The sequence below is a fragment of the Buteo buteo genome, unplaced genomic scaffold, assembly GCF_964188355.1.
Source record: "Buteo buteo unplaced genomic scaffold, bButBut1.hap1.1 HAP1_SCAFFOLD_59, whole genome shotgun sequence".
NCBI classification, from domain to species: domain Eukaryota; kingdom Metazoa; phylum Chordata; class Aves; order Accipitriformes; family Accipitridae; genus Buteo; species Buteo buteo.
In genome coordinates this window covers 248,145-265,454 of record NW_027439225.1, presented here as the reverse complement: position 1 = coordinate 265,454, position 17,310 = coordinate 248,145, and the positions used below count along the sequence as shown (strand labels likewise).

Sequence of the window (17,310 nt, the reverse complement as noted above, 5' to 3'; positions counted from 1 at the left end):
GTTTCACCGGAACTGTTGACCCAGGTGGAAAAAACAGTCTTCTCGGTTCTAGCTAGCAGCCAGGATAAACTACTGTGTAGCAGGGTTTTTTTCTGAATCTACCCATTGATCCAATAAGATATTCTTTTTCCCTACCGTATTTGTGCCTCCTGTTATCCTCAGGATGCTAGAGCTTCAGCTCTACTGTTAGAAAGAAAAAGAGAGAAAACATGATGCTGCTAGTGGGCTTTGCTTCTCAGGAGGGTGAACGAGCCTGTGAAGGGTTTTCCTTCTGCACACTTTTGAGCCTGACACCTCTCATGCAGGAAGTTTCTCTGTTCTGGAGAGTTTTTGCTCAAAGCAGAGCTGGCTTCTCCCCAGGCACTAAGTTTTCCAAGCGGGAAGGCTCTAGGGGTGCATGGCTTTAAGTAGCTGCCTGGATCCGCATCATAGCTTGTGATTTCACAATGGTCCCTATTGTGTCTCTGGAGTTGGTGCACACTGGGTGCCACTTAGCTCCTCCCGTGAGGGCTACTCCATCAGTCCCTGGGGAATCGGGCCCCCTGACTGACCTGGAGGTTCAGTTGTCCCCGAAACCCAGTGACTGACGTGAGGATGAACCCAAACGGGGGTTACAAAATGACACTTCTGGAAGAGTTACAGGTAGCACGGCCGGGGCTCAAAAGTGCAGTTTTGTGGGTTGGGGTTGGTTTTTTTCCAGTTTGGAAATCACTTTTTTAGACAGGAACCTCAAGAACAAAGCAGGAGGTGGGTTTTTTTGGTCTGAAACACTCATCCCTCTCCTGCTGTATTAAAGACGTCCAGACTCTCGTGGTATACAGTAGAGGTGATGTTATGGGCTGTTTTATTTGCGTATGGGAAGGAAAACCTCCTACAAGTCCGTGGTTTTAGGGCTGTGCCTGAAGGAGGAGGAGGCGGCACGTAGAGGCGTGATGGCTCGTGGACTCGCGTGGACGCAGGGGTGGGTGATGGCTGGGAGGACGTAAGGGAGCTCTCCACCCCCAGCCCCAACTTTTCCCTTCTTGTCGTTGCTAAACAGAGACATGACGAGGAGGCAGTGATTGACCGGGGAAGAAGGAGCAACACTGTCAGTGTTCGCTATGAGGAGGAGGAGTTGGAAGGTGAGTCTCTGCTGAGATCCTGGTAGAGGAGCCACCAGCCCAGCGCGTTTTCCCATTGCACAAAGTCTCTCCTGTGTGCCTTGTTGGGTGTCACATCATGTGCAGCAAAACGTGCCGCGCTTCTCAATGAAGCAGCACAGTTATTGTCACGTTTTTTACTATTACGGCTTTTTAAACGGAGGGAAAAAGCCCCCCGGGAGGCCACGGTGTGAGTTGTAGCCACAGGGCTCGATAATTCACGGCTTTTTTTCTCGCAGAGGCTGCTCCTGGCTTGGAGAGGTCAGGAGAATCATTTCAGGGCTGCAGACGCGGGGCTGTGATTTTCTTTTTTTGTTCTGGAGTTCATTACGATGGGACTGATTTGATCGTCTCTTGTCGCCTCGTGCCATACAGAGATTTTGAAAATAATTAGCTTGTGTTGCTGCTTAATGAGCAAGTCTGAGTGTTGTCCAGCCGAAGCTGGAATTTGAGAAGAGGTCCAATACTTTGGGGGCACTTTTAGATGACCCAGAGCCAACACTTGTTGTTGCTGTGTTGTTGCAAAGCTCGAGTAAAATAGGCTTGGAAAAAAGGAGGTCCAGTGAAAATAACATTCAGGGAAGCTGGCGTTGCTCCTGGGATATATAACCGTGGCTTAGCAAGGCACCGGCCACCTCAACCATTGCCGCAATGCCGAGAGTGCTGCAAAAACCGCTGCTTTTTCGCAGGCCACCGGACCCTGTACGTGGGCGCGCGGATGCCACTGGTTAGGCAGAGCCACCGGCATCACCGCCGCCACAGCCAGAAGCATCGGGAAGGGGAACGGGAGAAGGACTCTGCCCCGATGGAGCAGGGCTACCACTGTAAGTCCCACCGCGGCATTCGCTAAACTCCTGGGGGCAACGTGGGCGCTGGGGCCTTCTGCAAGCAGGTCCCCGTGGCTAGTTTGAGTGAGTTGCTGTTCTTCCGAGGGAAAGTGGCCGTATTGAGCAACACCCTCTTTTTCCCAAGTTTTCTTTTTTTTTGTTGTTTTTTTTTGTTTGTGTTTTTTTTAATGCAGTTAAATGCATAATGGGTTTAGGCTCGTCTTCCTTAGAGGGATCCTGGCTTTAAAAATGGCAATGTGGGGAAGGAAAGCAGCCCATCATCATGCAGAGGTGGACTAGATGCTTCTCCTTCTCCACGGCTCTGTGCAAGCCCAGACAGATGCAGAGGAGAGGGGCCAGCCCAGTGTTTATGGCTGCACTGGTGCTGATGGCCACTTTGCACGTGAGCGTGACGAGCTGTGTTCAGGCGCAGTAACGGGATGGGTCTTTGCCTTCTGCCCCCAGGCTCCCCGTCCCAGCGGGTGCAGTTCATTCTCAGGAGCAAGGAGGACGAGCAGCACCTCTCTCACCACTTGTTCTCCGAGCTGGATGAGATCTGTGTAAAAGAGGGCCGAGATGGCGAGTGGAAGGAAACGGCAAGGTAAATCCCTGCTGCTTGGCTGCGGTGGGAGAGGAGTCCCTGCACCGGCAGCGCCCGTGGGCTCTGCTTTCTCCTCTCCAGGATGCGAAGCTTTTGCAGCTGCAGGTGGCGGCACGAGGAGCCTTCTCCTCTTGCCACCCCGTGGCTCTGTCAAAGGGGTTGCAGAGCTGGGGCTGTTTTCTTGCAATGGGGCTGATCGCACCCGATGTCCGCAGGTGGCTGAAGTTTGAGGAGGACGTGGAAGATGGCGGCGAGCGCTGGAGCAAGCCCTACGTTGGCACGCTGTCCTTGCACAGCCTCTCCGAGCTGAGGAGCTGCATCAGCAACGGGTCGGTGCTGCTGGACATTTGTGCCAACAGCATCGAAGAGATTGCAGGTACCATGGGCGCTGCATCCCTCCGGGAACGGCCGAGCTCAGCTCGCCACGGTGCTCTTCACTCCCAAATCAAACCCTGCCCCAATGGCACGTCCTTTTCCAGAAGTGCCACTGTGTTTTTCTCATGAGCTGTTTTTGGATGTAGACTGGGCATGCAACAGTCGCACCGTTTTTTTATTCCAATGCGGGGTCCTTTTGAAAGCAGTTTGTGGGGTTGAGAAGCCACTAGAGAATATTCTGCAGCCAAAAAGGAGCGTGTGTCAGGGCTTAGCAGGCTGCTCTTAGAAATACAGAGTCTGCGTAAGAGCTGAACCTCCTTAAAGGAACTATTTCTTACAAGCTGTTTCCTCGCATTCTTTTTTTTGCTTTTGCCTTAAGATCCAGCATGTAAGAGTTTTAAGGCAGAGTTTATCTGGCGATGACCAAGCAGTGTATTTCTGTGGGGAAGATACTTGAAGTTAATTGCAAAAGCCGCTTTGGAGAAGTTATCTTTGACTGGCGGCAGGTCTCCATTCAGCCCTTTCAAGGGCTGGAGAAGTCGGAGCCATTCTTAGCACGTTTCTCCCTGGGCTCGGCAAATTGCACTCGATCAGCACGGGAAGCTCTGGGAACGTCTGTGCTATAGATCGCTTATAATTTGGGTGAACGTGTAGAGTCAGAAAGGCCAGGTCGGGCAAGAAAATTGCGTCATTTAGAATGGGAAATATTTATCTTAGCGGAATGATGAATAAGCACTTGGATGCCATGTTTCTTAGCAGAAGAAAATTCTCGTTTTGGCTGCAAAGGCTGAACATTATTAAAAGGCCTTGCTATGCAAGGCTGAGCCGGCATTAGGGTGCAGCCTGTGTGGCACAGCCTTCCCTGGGGGCTTTGGGGGTCGGGACTTGTTGGGGTTTCTGCTCTGATGGCTTTGTTTCCCTTTGCCATCCTCAGATACGATCCTGGCCCAGCAAGAACAGTCCACGGAGTTTGACGAGCACGTGCGGGCGCAAGTTCGAGAAGTCCTTCTGAGGAAGCACCACCATCAGAACGAGAAGACAACCAACCTTCTGCCCGCTGTCTGCTCGTTTGCTGATGTGAGCAAGAGGCAGTCAGACCTGCACCTCCTCTACAAGCCAGGTGAGGCTTTCTGCAGGGCTGTGGCCCCATTAGACTTGTCCGGGCAAAGGAGAAGCGTCCCAGTTGCTCCTCGTCCATCTTTCTGAGTGTCTTTCTTTTTCCTACCAGCCCAAACAATCACCTCTTGTCCTTCTCCCACCGCTGCAGAAGCTAAAGATGGGGTGAACCCTGAGAGCAGAGCAACGGATTTAAGCAAGGTGAGACACTCGTAGCTTTCTCACGCCTTTAGGGCCAGATTTGCTCTTGCAAACTTGGCTGGAGAGTGTGCTGCAGAGCGCTGTGGGCTTTGCTTTTGGGGTAATTGCCTGAAAATCGCTTGTCGTGCCCAGGCGGAGCTGCACTTCATGAAGAAAATTCCCACCGGGGCTGAAGCATCCAACGTGCTTGTAGGAGAGCTGGATTTCCTTCACCAGCCCATCGTGGCATTTGTCCGCCTGAGCCCGGCTGTCCTCCTCTCGGGCATGACGGAAGTTCCCATCCCAACAAGGTGCGAATGAGAAGCGCAAATTTTTTCCGTAAAAAAGACACCCAACCAAAGATCGAGTTGCAGGCATCAGTTTGGTGTCCCAAGGGAACAAGGCGAGTGGGAGGGGGAGCAAGCACGTTTCCCCCACCCACATCTCCTCGCCTTCGTTTCTCCATTCCCTGCTGTAGCTTTTAAACCCATCGGCCAATTGTAATGAAAGTTGGCCCCCAAATGAAATTTGCCGTCGGTTTTGAAGAATTTCAAATTCATCGTGGCGTCGCTGAGCCTACGTGTCCCGTCTTGAGCCACGCTCCGGGCTGGGAGCTGCCAGGGCTTTCCCTGGGTGCTCTTGGAGCAAGGACACCTTCTTCTCTCTCTCATTTTGTTTTTCTTGCCCAGGTTCCTGTTTGTTTTGCTTGGACCAGAAGGAAAAGCCCATCAGTACCATGAGATCGGCAGGTCCATGGCCACTATCATGACAGATGAGGTGCGACAAGATGAGATAGCTCCGGGTCATTTTTGCCTTTCTTCAGCTCTCCCTGTCTCTGAAGTAGTGAGGAAGAGGATTTGCTGTCCCAGCTGCCCGCAGCTCTCCAAATAGCCCAGCCCTCTTTCTCACCCCGAAGCGAACACGCAGATTTGCATCACCCCACATCCTGGAGGCTGAAATCCCACCCGGGGTGCATCCTGCACCTCATCCTTCTTGCCGGGGTCCCCAGCACGCTGTCCCCAGTGGTGGCATTGCCAGGGCCAGTCAAACTTCTCTTGCTCTTTAAGCAGAAGGGTATGGTGTGCCATGGGGGACGGGGGCCTCGTGGGGGAGATGATTACAAATGCCCTGACGCACAGATTTTTCCTTTTGGGGGAGTATTTCCTGCCCTTTCCAGCAGGAAATTTTGGGGAAAAAGCCTTGCGTTTAGCCAAGAGCTTATTGCACTGGTTAGGACCTCCGAGCTGGGTTGTCCTCTCACCAGGTTGTCTTCTATTGGTAGGTTTTCCGTGACGTTGCCTATAAAGCCAAGAACGGGGCTGACCTCGTGGCTGGCATCGACGAGTTTCTGGATCAGGTCACGGTCTTGCCGCCAGGAGAGTGGGATCCATCGATCCGAATCGAGCCCCCGAAAAACGTCCCTTCGCAGGTGGGAGGCGCGAGGGGGATGGGCGGGACGGCTGGGGATGCTGTTCAGGGGCCCAAATTCACAAGGTCCCACTCTGACACAGTCACAGAGCCAGACCAGAAGCAAAACAAGCCAGCGGTTACAAGTCCATAGCTTTATCTTACTTCCATTTTAACAGGAAAAAAGGAAGATGCCAGGAGCTCTTGACGACAGTGCTTCTCACAGCACGCTGGAGAAACACAGTGGCCCTGAACTGCAGCGGACGGGAAGGTGGGAGCTTTAATAGTTTGGGTTTTTTTTCTGTTTGCTTCTCAAATCTGAGCATGCACCCTCCCTTCTAGCAGGTCTTTGGGGTTAGCTGGTTCAACGAAGGGGCTCCGCATTGCCAGCTTGGTCCCCTGGGCTGGGCAGGGGGGAGATCTGGGCAGCTGGGCTCAGCCCCAGCCATCACCATTGCACGCAGGTTTCCTTGATTTGGGAGGAAGGAGAGTGCTTCTTTTTAGCCACGCAAGTGACTCCGTGCTTCTGATTGCCCTTCTGCAGCAAAGCAAAGTCCCCGTGTTCCTCCAAGAGAACAGACTCTCTTCTTTTTCCTTCCTGCAGGCTCTTTGGAGGTTTGACCCTGGACGTGAAGCGGAAAGCCCCGTGGTTCTGGAGCGACTTCCGGGATGGTCTGAGCCTGCAGTGCCTGGCGTCCTTCCTCTTCCTCTACTGTGCCTGCATGTCCCCTGTCGTCACCTTTGGGGGACTGCTGGGGGAGGCGACCAATGGCCAGATAGTGAGCACCTCTCTCTGTTGGGGGGCATGGGGGAGGATAAAAGTCAGGCCAAAGTCCTCGCTGCAGTGAATCGGCTTTGGTTTTTGTTTCTCCCTAACGATTTATTTACTCACGGCTGCCTCTCTTCCCTGGACAGAGTGCCATGGAGTCGCTGCTGGGCGCGTCCATGGCCGGCGTGGTGTATTGCCTCTTTGCCGGCCAACCTCTCACCATCCTCGGCAGCACCGGACCCGTCCTCGTGTTTGAGAAGATCCTCTACAAATTCTGCAAGTAAGGCTGGCTGCCGCAGCTGGGTGCTGCGAGAGCCTTCAGAAGGGGGCAGTGATGGAGAAAAGATGCTTTGCTTTGCTTTTCTGTTTCTTAGGGGTAGTTGCTAGATTTTAGTGACAGTCCTTTTGTTGCTATGGCTTTGATGGGAGATAAACCACCCTTATTGCCATAAGGTTTATCATTAAGCCCCAGCTTGCTGGCAGCAGGTGACTGGGTGCAAACCCAGCTGGTTTCAGTGTCAGGGCATCAGGGTGATGTGGGAGAACACCACCTGGCCCAAGAGGGACCTGACCTCAAGCAGCCTCCAAGGTGTTAACACAAGATCCTTGTTCAACAGTGGTAACTAAATAATTGGCCTCTCCTCCTGTGGGTCTACACCCTGCACCACAGCCCCGAGGCTCTCTGTAGTAGTACCTGGAAACTGCATTTCCCATCCGCAGCCTTGACACGCTCCAGAATTGCTCCCTGTTTTCCCCAAAGGCAGGCATGTCTCAGGGCCTCTTGCTGGCCTTTGCAGCCTTTGTTTCATTTTGCTTTCCCAGGGAGTACACGCTCTCCTATCTGTCTCTGCGGGCGTGCATTGGGCTGTGGACCGCCTTCTTGTGCATAGTGCTGGTGGCCACCGATGCCAGCTGTTTGGTGTGCTACGTCACCCGCTTCACGGAAGAAGCCTTTGCCTCCCTCATCTGCATCATCTTCATCTACGAGGCTCTGGAGAAGCTGAGTCACCTGCGAGACACCTACCCTGTGCACATGCACAGCAAGCTGGACTTCCTCACCAGCTACTAGTGGGTTTTTTTCCCCCTGAGAAAGCTTCTGCCCCTTGGCAGGATCTGCGGGCTGCACCTCCATCGCCTTTCCCTTACCCCTGTCTTGGCTTCTCTCCTCCCAGCTGTAAGTGTGAGGCACCGACCCATCCCAGCAACGAAACGCTGCGTTTCTGGGCGAGCAACGGGATCAACGTGTCTGGCATCGCCTGGGAAAACCTCACGGTGACCGTAAGTGCCCCGAGCCACTGCTTCCTCGCGCCGCGGCCACGGGGTCCAGGGGCATTTGCATGGTGCAAAAGTCAGAGCCCTTCAGGGAATGATGGGCTTCAAACTGTGCTAGTGCTGCTCGGAAAAGTCCTTGCTTAAATCTAGCGTGTGGTTTGTTAAAACCGCTTGGTCCTCGGGAGGAGAGTCCACCTTGTCCCAGTCTACCTGGTCCCCAGCGTTGTGGGTAGGTAGCAAGTGTCCCCCTCAAGCCTGTTGCCGGACAGTATTTCTGACTGGGAGGAAGGTTAAGTAGTGGGTGGTTTGATTATTGTAGAAGTTGTAGGTAGGACTTAAGTTCATGCTTGAAAGGTAGTAATTGGCCTCCTTAATGGGTTCCTAGTAACTCTGGGCCTTGCTTTCTCGTTCAGTGCTGTCTGTAGGTACATGCATAAATTTGCATGTCTGAGCAGCCTCTCAGGCTGTTGTGGCTGGAAGCAGAGCCCGGGCCTAGGGCAGCAGGCTCTTATGGTGGCCTTCATCCCCTCTTGGCCAGGTTCTGCGAGCCCTCCCCTGGGAAGGGACGATTTGTCTCTTCTCCTCCTTTCCTACCATGGTTGTCTTTAGCCCTCCTTCCCTCTTCCCTCTCTCTCTCTCCCCAAGAGTTTCCAGTGTTTCCTTCCCCTCTGGTGTCTTCTTTAGCCACGATTGCTCGAATGGCAGGCAGAGGATGTGCCGAGGGTGCGTGGTATGGTGTCCCCTCACATCTCGTTTCTCCGCTCTATAGTTCGATGTGTCACTTGTTCAGCTGCTGCTGCTCATTACATATAAATCTCCATTGGCAGGAGCAGTTAGAGGGTCGTGGATCTTGGACCAAGATCCTCAAAACCCCCTAGCTACGCGAGGTTTCCCTGCCGCACGTGCACTGCCTTTGTGTCCTGACGCTCTGTTTCTCCAGGAATATCGGCATTTGCGTGGGGAGTTTCAAGGACCTGCCTGTGGACGCGACGGCCCCTACACGCCTGATGTGTTCCTCTGGTGCTGCATCCTCTTCTTCGCCACCTTTGCCCTGTCAAGCTTCTTGAAGAAGTTTAAAACCAGCCGCTACTTTCCAACCAGAGTAAGTAGAAGATGGTGGCCAGCGTCCATCTCCACACTCGTTTCCCAAAATGGCTTTCCTGGAGCACTAAGCAGTATTAGCCCCGCCATGGTCAAGCTGGGAAACGTTGGCCTTGCAGGCCAAGCTCTCCAAGAGCTTGGATGTCCCGCACTCATTTCCGTGAGTGCAAAATCATCGTAGCATTTCCCACCTGCCTCGCGATCTGCCCCAGATTGAAGATTTTTGGGGTTTGATTTTTTTTAATTTTTTTTTTTTTCCCTCTCCTCAGGTAGTAGGAAGTCAGGTTTCCCAAAGTTTTGGGGGTTGGGGTTGTGGGTTTTTTTCCTACCTTCTGCGCATTATGTGCTCGAGCGGAAAGTAGATTCGAATGAGGAGGTTCCTTTTGAGGACTAAAGGATGCCTCAGTGCCTTGTTGCCGTTGTAGCTGTGAGTGTAGCTGTAGTGGCAGACATCTCTTTTCTTATTTTTAATATTATTATTATTATTTTTAGGTTTTGACTTAAACCAACCCTTGTCCGCCTAATTAAGCTTTTTTTATTATCTGACGCCAGATCTCACGGGGACAAACACAGCAACAGTATCTAAGCAAGGGATCAGGCTGCATGTGCTCAGAGGGGTGGTGGGATTTGGTTAACCAGCCTGAATGTTGTGGATGTCCGCAACTCTTGCATCTCACGTTACGGCCCTGTTTGCCATGCCCCTTTCACCTCTGGTTTCTCGCCCCAGGTACGGTCCACGGTGAGCGACTTTGCTGTTTTCCTCACCATCGCCATCATGGTGCTCCTTGACTTTGTGGTTGGGATCCCATCGCCAAAGCTCCAGGTCCCCCACACGTTCAAGGTAATGGGGTGTTTTGGCACGTGGGGGTGCCACAAGGTGATGCCGGGGCAGGGCAGGGCTGAGTCTGGAGGAGATGCTGGTGGTGTGACCATCTCCTCTTCCACCTCCAAGTGCCTTGCTTCCTCCTGGCAACGAGAAGATGGCCCCAAAACTAGATACCTACAGGAGAAGTACCTAGAGGTGCTTGCAAAGAGGAGACTGGCACTGCTGAAGCCCACGGGAGAGGGGGACATGAAGCCAGGGCTGGGAGGTGCTCTGACACAGGGAGGGAGGGGAAAAGGAAAGCCAGTGGAGTGCCTGGCCTGGGAGACGATGCTGATGTGTGGGCTTTGTTGCAGCCTACCAGAGACGACCGCGGGTGGTTCATCAACCCCATAGGACCCAACCCTTGGTGGACGGTGTTGGCTGCGCTCGTCCCAGCTCTGCTCTGCACCATCTTGATATTCATGGACCAGCAGATCAGTGCCGTTATTGTGAACAGGAAGGAGCACAAGCTGAAGGTAAGGGCCTGCGAGAGATGACCCCGGCCCCAGCCCCTTCTGGGCTGCAGGTCTGGGGAGAAGCTCTTATTGCCGATGCTTTCTGAAGGCATTGGTTTGGGACAAGGTCAGGCTGCGTGGCAGGATGCTCTCCTGGATTAACGATGATGCAGGGAGCAAGTGACAGGGCAGTTCAGATGAGCAACCTTTTGGAGGAGCAAATTAATCTTGGAGCAATATGGAAGCGCGTTTTTGTTTTGAAACGGCAGCAGCAGCAGGTGCGGGGAATGCATTGTTTTGATGCGCTGCCAGGGATAACTCAGAGTCACACCTTCCTCGCAAGTGGTAGAATTTTCTTTGTGAGTGAAAAAAACGGTTTGGTGGTTTTGGGTTGTGGGTGGGTTTTTTTGGAGAAGTATGTATCGCACAAGCTCCCCATATCCCTTGTGTCTGAACTCCTGCCAGATTTTCATGCCAGGTGCTTGTGCAAAGCCTGCGTACACCCTTACTTGTTTCCATTTCTTGTTTTAAATTCTGAAGAAGTTGACCTGTGCTCGAGCAGGGTTTGAGTCTGACTTGCGACGTTATCCTTGCTCTTGTGCTATGGGATGCTCTGTTTCTTGTTTTCCTGCCTGCAGAAAGGATGCGGGTACCACCTGGACCTTTTCGTGGTGGCCGTGATGCTGGGGGTGTGCTCGGTGATGGGGCTGCCCTGGTTTGTGGCTGCGACCGTCCTGTCCATCACCCACGTGAATAGCCTCAAAGTAGAGTCTGACTGCTCAGCTCCAGGAGAACAACCCAAGTTTCTGGGGATACGAGAGCAGAGAGTCACTGGCTTGCTGATCTTTGGGCTCATGGGCTGCTCCGTCTTCTTCACTTCCGTGTTAAAGGTGAGAGGAAAATGCAAACCACCCGACAACCGCGAGCTTGTTGGAGGTTACAGAAAAACAGTCCCCTCTCTGCAGGCCTGAGTAGTTAGTTGTGGAGCGGAGGAGGAGGGGGTGATCCCAACCCTTGGGGCTTGACCCACGGTGGGAACCAGCCTCGGTTAGGCTTTGCAGCCCTTCGGGCCCCCGTTTGGTGTGCTCGAGGCAAGCGAGCAACGCAACTGCTTGAATTTTCGGGTGTCTTTCAGGCCCGCCCATGTTTATGGGTTACAGCTGAGCATATTCAGACCAGCACGTCTGCTCTCTTTCAAACAGGCAGCCCTTTACGGGCTGCAATTTGCTCCCCAAATGCCCCGGAGCAGCTGTTCCCAGGAGCTAAACACACTGAGGTCATCCCCGTGGGCTTCCTTGCACGTTCCTCCCACAAAGTAATCTCGTCTCTAGGCTAAAAGGAGGCCTGTGGCCTTTGCCTGTTGCCCCAAGATTAGGCAGAAGTGTTTTTCTACCGCCACAGAATGCGGCATAGGGTAGCACGGGTGAAATCGCCTATTTTCCTCCAACCTTTCTGGAAAATAGGAGTATTCTGAGGAGAGGTAACTCCAAAGTTCAGCCTAAAGCAGAGCCTTAGCTCACTCGTGCGCACAAAATCTTTAATGGTTAAAACCTGACCCATCTGTAAGCCTGAATGGAAGCTGGAAGGCTTCAAGCAATTTTAGGCAGTGCCTGTGGAAGAGGGTGGTAATACTGAAAATGCAATACGGAGAAAGAAACGATTGCATTCTTTTTTTTTTTTCTCTTTTCCCCCCCAGTTTATACCAATGCCTGTGCTCTATGGCGTCTTTCTCTACATGGGTGTGTCGTCGCTCAGAGGAATTCAGGTACGGACTCTTTTACAGCGTGCAGCATGTCGTCTCCCTGGTATTTTGTCTCCGTAGCAGCAGGGAAAAAAGCAGTGGCATGGGAAAAACTTCTTGCAGAGCAAGCAATGAAACTCTTTTGTGTAAGAAAAAGATTGGTGGAGGCACAGGAGGTATATAGGGCTGGGAGGACCAGGCAAGTTCAGCGCTCTCTGTTTCAGGGTTTAGGGCAGGTCAGTGTTTGGTTACGTGAAAGCGGGGGAATTCAGTGCAAAGGGAAGGCAGTTTCTGCCACTGGTGGAAATCCTCGCTGGGGGATTCAGTGGGCCGAGAAATGCTAATAATGGAACGGCACGGAATAGTTGCCGTTTGGTGGGCAGCTCTCAGGGGCAAGCCGGTTGATAGATGGAGCGAAGGGAAAATGGGTGCTGCTCCCAGGAGGAACGCGGTGGGATCCAGGATTTCTGACGGCAAGCGAGATGCTGCAAACCGCCTCCACGTCTCGAGAGGGCCAGAAACTTGCCGCAGTCCCAAGGCGGCAACCTTTCCCTTTTATTTTGCAGTTCTTTGATCGCTTGAAGCTGTTTTGGATGCCAGCGAAACACCAGCCGGATTTCATCTACCTGCGGCACGTGCCCTTGCAAAAGGTGCATTTGTTCACGGTGATCCAGCTGACCTGCCTCGTCCTGCTCTGGACCATCAAGGTGTCCCGTGCCGCCATCATCTTTCCCATGATGGTAAGAGCTGCCGCCGCTCAGCAGCGGGGTGTTTGCAGCGTTGGAGTGAGAGGTGGCATCGTCTCTGAGCTCACCGCATCTTCCCTCTTATTCGTGAAGGTTTTGGCTCTCGTCTTTGTCCGGAAAGCGATGGATTTCTGCTTCTCAAAGCGCGAGCTCAGCTTTCTGGATGACCTTATGCCAGAAAGGAAGAAGAAGTTGGACGATGCCAGAAATGAAGCCAGAGAAGAAGAAGAGGTAAGGCTTGCTGGGTCCTCGGGGCTGGACATCTCCGTCGGGCTGTGAGGTTGCCTGTTTCTCTTACAGCTTGTCTGGAAACGTTGGGGGAAGATCAGCACTCAATCGAAATAGATCCCAATAGCCTGGATCCCACGTTGTAACCTTTGTTTCCTCAAGTAGCAGTGAGCTGAACGCTTGAATACAGGTGTAATTTTTAAAACGAGTCGTTTTTCACAAAGGTCATTATCATTACGATGATTGTTATTAGAAGGTGCTGCTGCTGCTGCTGGCAAGATTTGCTCATAATCGTGTTTTGAACACCCAATCCCCCTGCCCCAAAACCTTTGGAGTGAACGGTTTCTACCCTGCTGCACTAATACCTATAGCTGCCAAGGGGCAGAAGGGGAGGGCAGACTGCTAACTTTGTGCTGGGCATTCAGCTTATCTCCACTTTGACCAAAGACAGAGAACGTGATTTGTCCCTTTTTTACCTCAGGAGTCCAGGAGGGCGATGGAAGCTGCTGCTGCTGCAAGTTCAGTTCAGCTGAACGTGGGGAAGACCAGTGACATGGATATCCCAAAGCAAGGCAGTGACAGGTAAAGCCCCACCAAGCGCCAGGACCCCCGGCAAGATTAGCTTGAAGGGGTTTGGCAGAGTTTTCTCCACTTGCCTCTTTGTGGGGCATCCCACAGAAACCAGCAGGCAGCTTGGTGGGAAAATCAAATTCGGGGGCAGGGCTGCAGGAGGTGATCGCAGGGCTCTGACCCCAAGCAGAGTGGCTGCAGCACTCGCGTTTGACCCCCAAACCTTGCATCATCAGCGCCTTTACGGTAGCTGGAGTTCCTCATACTTACACATGAGGAGTTGCAGGCGTGATCTGTACCAGCAGTGGCTTAGGAACCCGGACCAGGGCTAAACCCCAGCAAGAGCCTTTGCACAGAGCTGTTGCTCTGCAGCTCCCCAGCTTGCCTCCCAAAACTCCTCATCCAGCAAAACCTCCCATGCTTATGCGCAGCTTTGATTCTCGGGGCTCCGCTGTTCCTCTTGCTGATGCTAATGCCCTTGGTGGCATCAGTTCCCATAATCACGGATTGCTGTGTAAAATATTTATTGCAGGACTGATCCTTCTGAGATTATTATCCTGGATGAAATGTCACAAACGACTGTATGGAAGGCTCTCACTTTGAAGACAGAAACCCTTTGAATCCAGGGAGGAAAAAGGTAAAGGATTGCACACGAACGTGTCCGTGCTCCTCTGCAAGCGACGGTGCACGCCTACGCTTTTCCCACGCTTTGGCCGGCAAGGCTGAGCAAACAGCCTGTCCCTGGGAACAGGCAGTGAGGACCGTGGCATGCAAACCAGCTCCTCTCTGCTGGGGTGGTCCCCCAAACAGGGCTGAATCAGCAGCAGCTGGCAGGTCTTCCACTGATGATGCTCTCCCTCTTTTTCTCTTCCCTTTGCCTTTCCCCACTCCCGCTTTTCACGTTTAGGAATCTTGACTTGGAAGGAGAGGAGCGAGAGCGTGACTCGGGGATGTGCCAACGCAGACAGAGGGAGAAAGCGCTTTGTTTCAGTTGGAGGATTCCCATTAAAGCCATGCAGATGTTTTCAGTTATCCTTGGTGTGCTTCAGGCATTCAGTGTCTCTAGACCAGCAAGCTGAGGTGAACGTCACAGTCAATGGGAGTTTGGTGGTGTTAAGTCTGTGTGCGTACGTGTGCGTGTGGGGGTGTGGGTTTGTAGTGGTAGAGGGACTGCTACTGCTTTATCATTCAGTGCTCTTCTTTTAGTACCTAATTCCTCCGCTTTTTTTTTTTTCCTCTTTTTTCCAAATGTAAACTGGGAATGTCCAAAATAATTTTCTGTTATATTTGATGCATTCTCCACTTTCTTCTTCATCACGACCGGGTTTTTGGTCTGGTTTGGGGTCCTGGCTTTAATTCACTCTTCTGTCTCTTACTGGTACGAGAGGGATGCCCTCTGTGGCAGGGCAGCATAGAGAGCGTCCGAGCAGTTGGCCTAAGGTGAAAGAGAAGCATTTGCTCCCTGCGCTTCAGTTTTACCTCTCTTGCTTGGTTTGGTTTTGGTTTTGGTTTTTTTGCTTTGGCTCTGCCATCAGCCTGGGAGCTGCAAAATGCAGAACTGCCACCTTCTTGTCCCCTGGCTGTACACTGCATCTAAGGGAGCACTTCAGGTATTTGATTTTGAGTACACCGTATGGTCACAGGAGCGGCCAGATGAGACCTGGGGGGGGCTCTGTGTCCCTGGGCTGCCCCCTCTGTTGTTCCTCCACTTTCCTTCTGTATTGGGTCTGGCTGAGTTGGAGTTCTTTTACCCCATAGCAGCCCTCGTAGTGCTGTGCTCTGTACTGGTAGCTAGAAAGCTGTTGATAACACAGCAGTGTTTTGGCCATGGCTGAGCAGTGCTGGCACAGCATCAAGGCTGTCTCTCTAACATTCCCCCCCTCCCCAGTAGGCTGGGGGTGGGCAAGATCTTGGGAGGCAACGTAGCCAGGAAGAAGGCATACAGGCAGCAAGAAGAGGCATCTCGGTAGCAAGTAAATCTTAGGTCCCTTCAGATGCTGGGGACCCTGCGTTCATGCAGCATTGGGCAGACCCCAGATGGATTTTCCCTTGGCACACTGTACAGATCCTGCCTGTGGAGAAGTTCCTCCTTTTGGTCATTCACGGTGTTATACAACTTTTCTTAGAAGAAAACAACTCTATGCGTAAAGGATGTTCACGCGCGGACTTCTTGCTGCACTTTAGATAACGGCAGGGCCGCGCAGGTGGCGTAATCGCTGGTACCAAGCAGGAGCTGCCTGGAGGCTCCTCTGTCACAGTCAACCAGCTCCGTTTATCCTGCGGCCAAGGGCCATGTGTAGGGACACAGCCTGAAGGCCACGCCGTACGTACAGTGCAGCACAGACCTGCACCCGCTCCGGTGAACTGTTAGGTGGATCCCCAACTCCTGGAGGTACAGTGATCTCCCAGTCAGGATCTCTGCAGCAGGCTGTTAAACTGCACGGTAACTTGGGAACCAGAGAAGATCCAGATCTGGAGGGGATGGTTAACCACAGGGCCTCACGTTGAACCTCCTCTAAGCTCGTCCTGTGCTTCCAGGGTTCTCGAGCCTCTCGGGGGGCATCTCCCAGACTGGCCGGTGACTCCCAGCTCCCTCGTTCCTGCCTTCCCCTCCCTGCCTGCCTGCCCCACTGTGGCCCCTGCAGCAGCACTCAGCTGAGCACCCTCCGTTGCTCCTGGGGAAAGAGCGTCCTCCTTGCTCTCCGTGGCATTCCCCCAGCACACGGTGCTGTAGCGAGGACAAGGCAGTCAGATACAGACACAGCCTGTTGAACAGAGCGTCCTGCACGCAGTGCTTCCGATAGAGCAGCTCAGGAGCGAGGAGGTGAGCTGGGTGTGCTGCCTCTCACAAAGAGCATTTGACATCGGCAACCTTCCCCGCTGGACCCTCTGCAGCCTCTCTTTTTCCCGATGTTGTAGGTGTTAGGTTGTGTGGTTAAAGGTTCATCTCCACAAACACAGAGGAGGACAAAGGAGCAATGGCAGGCAGGGGAACCCCAGGGACCTAGGCAGAGGCAAGGGAGCACCCTGCTGTGGCTTTTCCCAGGGCTGTCGCAGGAGAGGGATCGCCCAGCTTGTCTAGGTATGAGGCTCACCAGACAAGTATTGACTCTCCCTTGCTCACCTCACAGACTGACGGGGGGAATGCGCTTCTGTGGCCATGCCCTGCCTCTGAAGCCCGGCCGTAGACAAAAAACTGGCTCAAACTGTGAAGGTTACCAGGCGAGACGTGACTGGGTGCACGTGTGTGGCAAGGTCTGTGCATGTGAATGTCTGAAACTGGATTCTGAGCTGTCAAGCAGAAGCCTGCTTCTCGCTACACGCAGCCAGCGTGGGCTGGTTGTAAATTTGGGTAACACCTGGAATAAGCAAAAGTGGCATGTCCCGAATCCTACAGTTAATAACGAGCTAGGAGAGAGAAGCCTTAATTCGGAGGCTGATCAGGCATTGTACTGCTCCCATAGACAACTTAGATTGGGAACACTGGGGGCGTGGGGTTCCAGAAAGAAGAGGTGGTGGCAAAAAGAAGGGTTCCCAGAAAGAAGAAGGGATCTTGAAGAGAAGGAGGGGACCCAGGAAGGAAAAGGTGAAGATCCTGGCTGGAGGAAGTATCCTGGAAGTGGCGGAAGATCTTGGAGACCAGAGAGCTGCGTGGAGACAAGTGCCAGGGGATGCCCAGGGACCTTGACCAGCACCCTGCGAAACTGGTAACGGCGAGCAGCTGCACAGCAGGAACCAAGGTGATGTTCTGCCTGACCTTCCTGGACCTGCAGTAGCCTCCCTGCTGGGATAGGGGAGTTGGCTCAAGCAACTGCAGGATTCAATAGGAATGCATTTCACCAAGGTAAAGAGGACACAGCAGTGGCTTGGAAATGCTGGTTGGTTTAATGGTAAAACTGGAATTATTCTGTCAACTGT

At 52.9% G+C, this 17,310-nt stretch overlaps 1 protein-coding gene across 1 annotated transcript; it reads left to right on the top strand.

The window, feature by feature from the left end:
* Nucleotides 1–594: 594 nt before the first annotated feature.
* On the top strand, nt 595–15,312 carry LOC142027821 (electroneutral sodium bicarbonate exchanger 1-like). The gene is made up of 24 exons (XM_075022022.1): nt 595–642; nt 926–1,121; nt 1,829–1,963; nt 2,432–2,567; nt 2,783–2,943; nt 3,877–4,062; nt 4,171–4,259; nt 4,392–4,549; nt 4,928–5,015; nt 5,521–5,667; nt 5,825–5,916; nt 6,250–6,424; nt 6,561–6,694; nt 7,237–7,482; nt 7,587–7,692; nt 8,627–8,788; nt 9,515–9,628; nt 9,967–10,128; nt 10,746–10,997; nt 11,804–11,872; nt 12,415–12,588; nt 12,688–12,825; nt 13,307–13,404; nt 13,925–15,312. Exons 1-24 carry the CDS (start codon nt 595–597, stop codon nt 14,010–14,012), a joined length of 3,354 nt encoding a protein of 1,117 aa, XP_074878123.1. The 3' UTR covers nt 14,013–15,312.
* Nucleotides 15,313–17,310: the final 1,998 nt, after the last annotated feature.

Coding starts and splice junctions, on each gene's coding strand:
- LOC142027821 (XM_075022022.1), top strand. CDS start 595: ATGAACCCAAACGGGGGTTACAAAATGACACTTCTGGAAGAGTTACAG. Junction 2,944..3,876: donor CAGCATCGAAGAGATTGCAG/GTACCATGGGCG, acceptor TGCCATCCTCAG/ATACGATCCTGGCCCAGCAA. Junction 12,589..12,687: donor CCATCATCTTTCCCATGATG/GTAAGAGCTGCC, acceptor TTATTCGTGAAG/GTTTTGGCTCTCGTCTTTGT.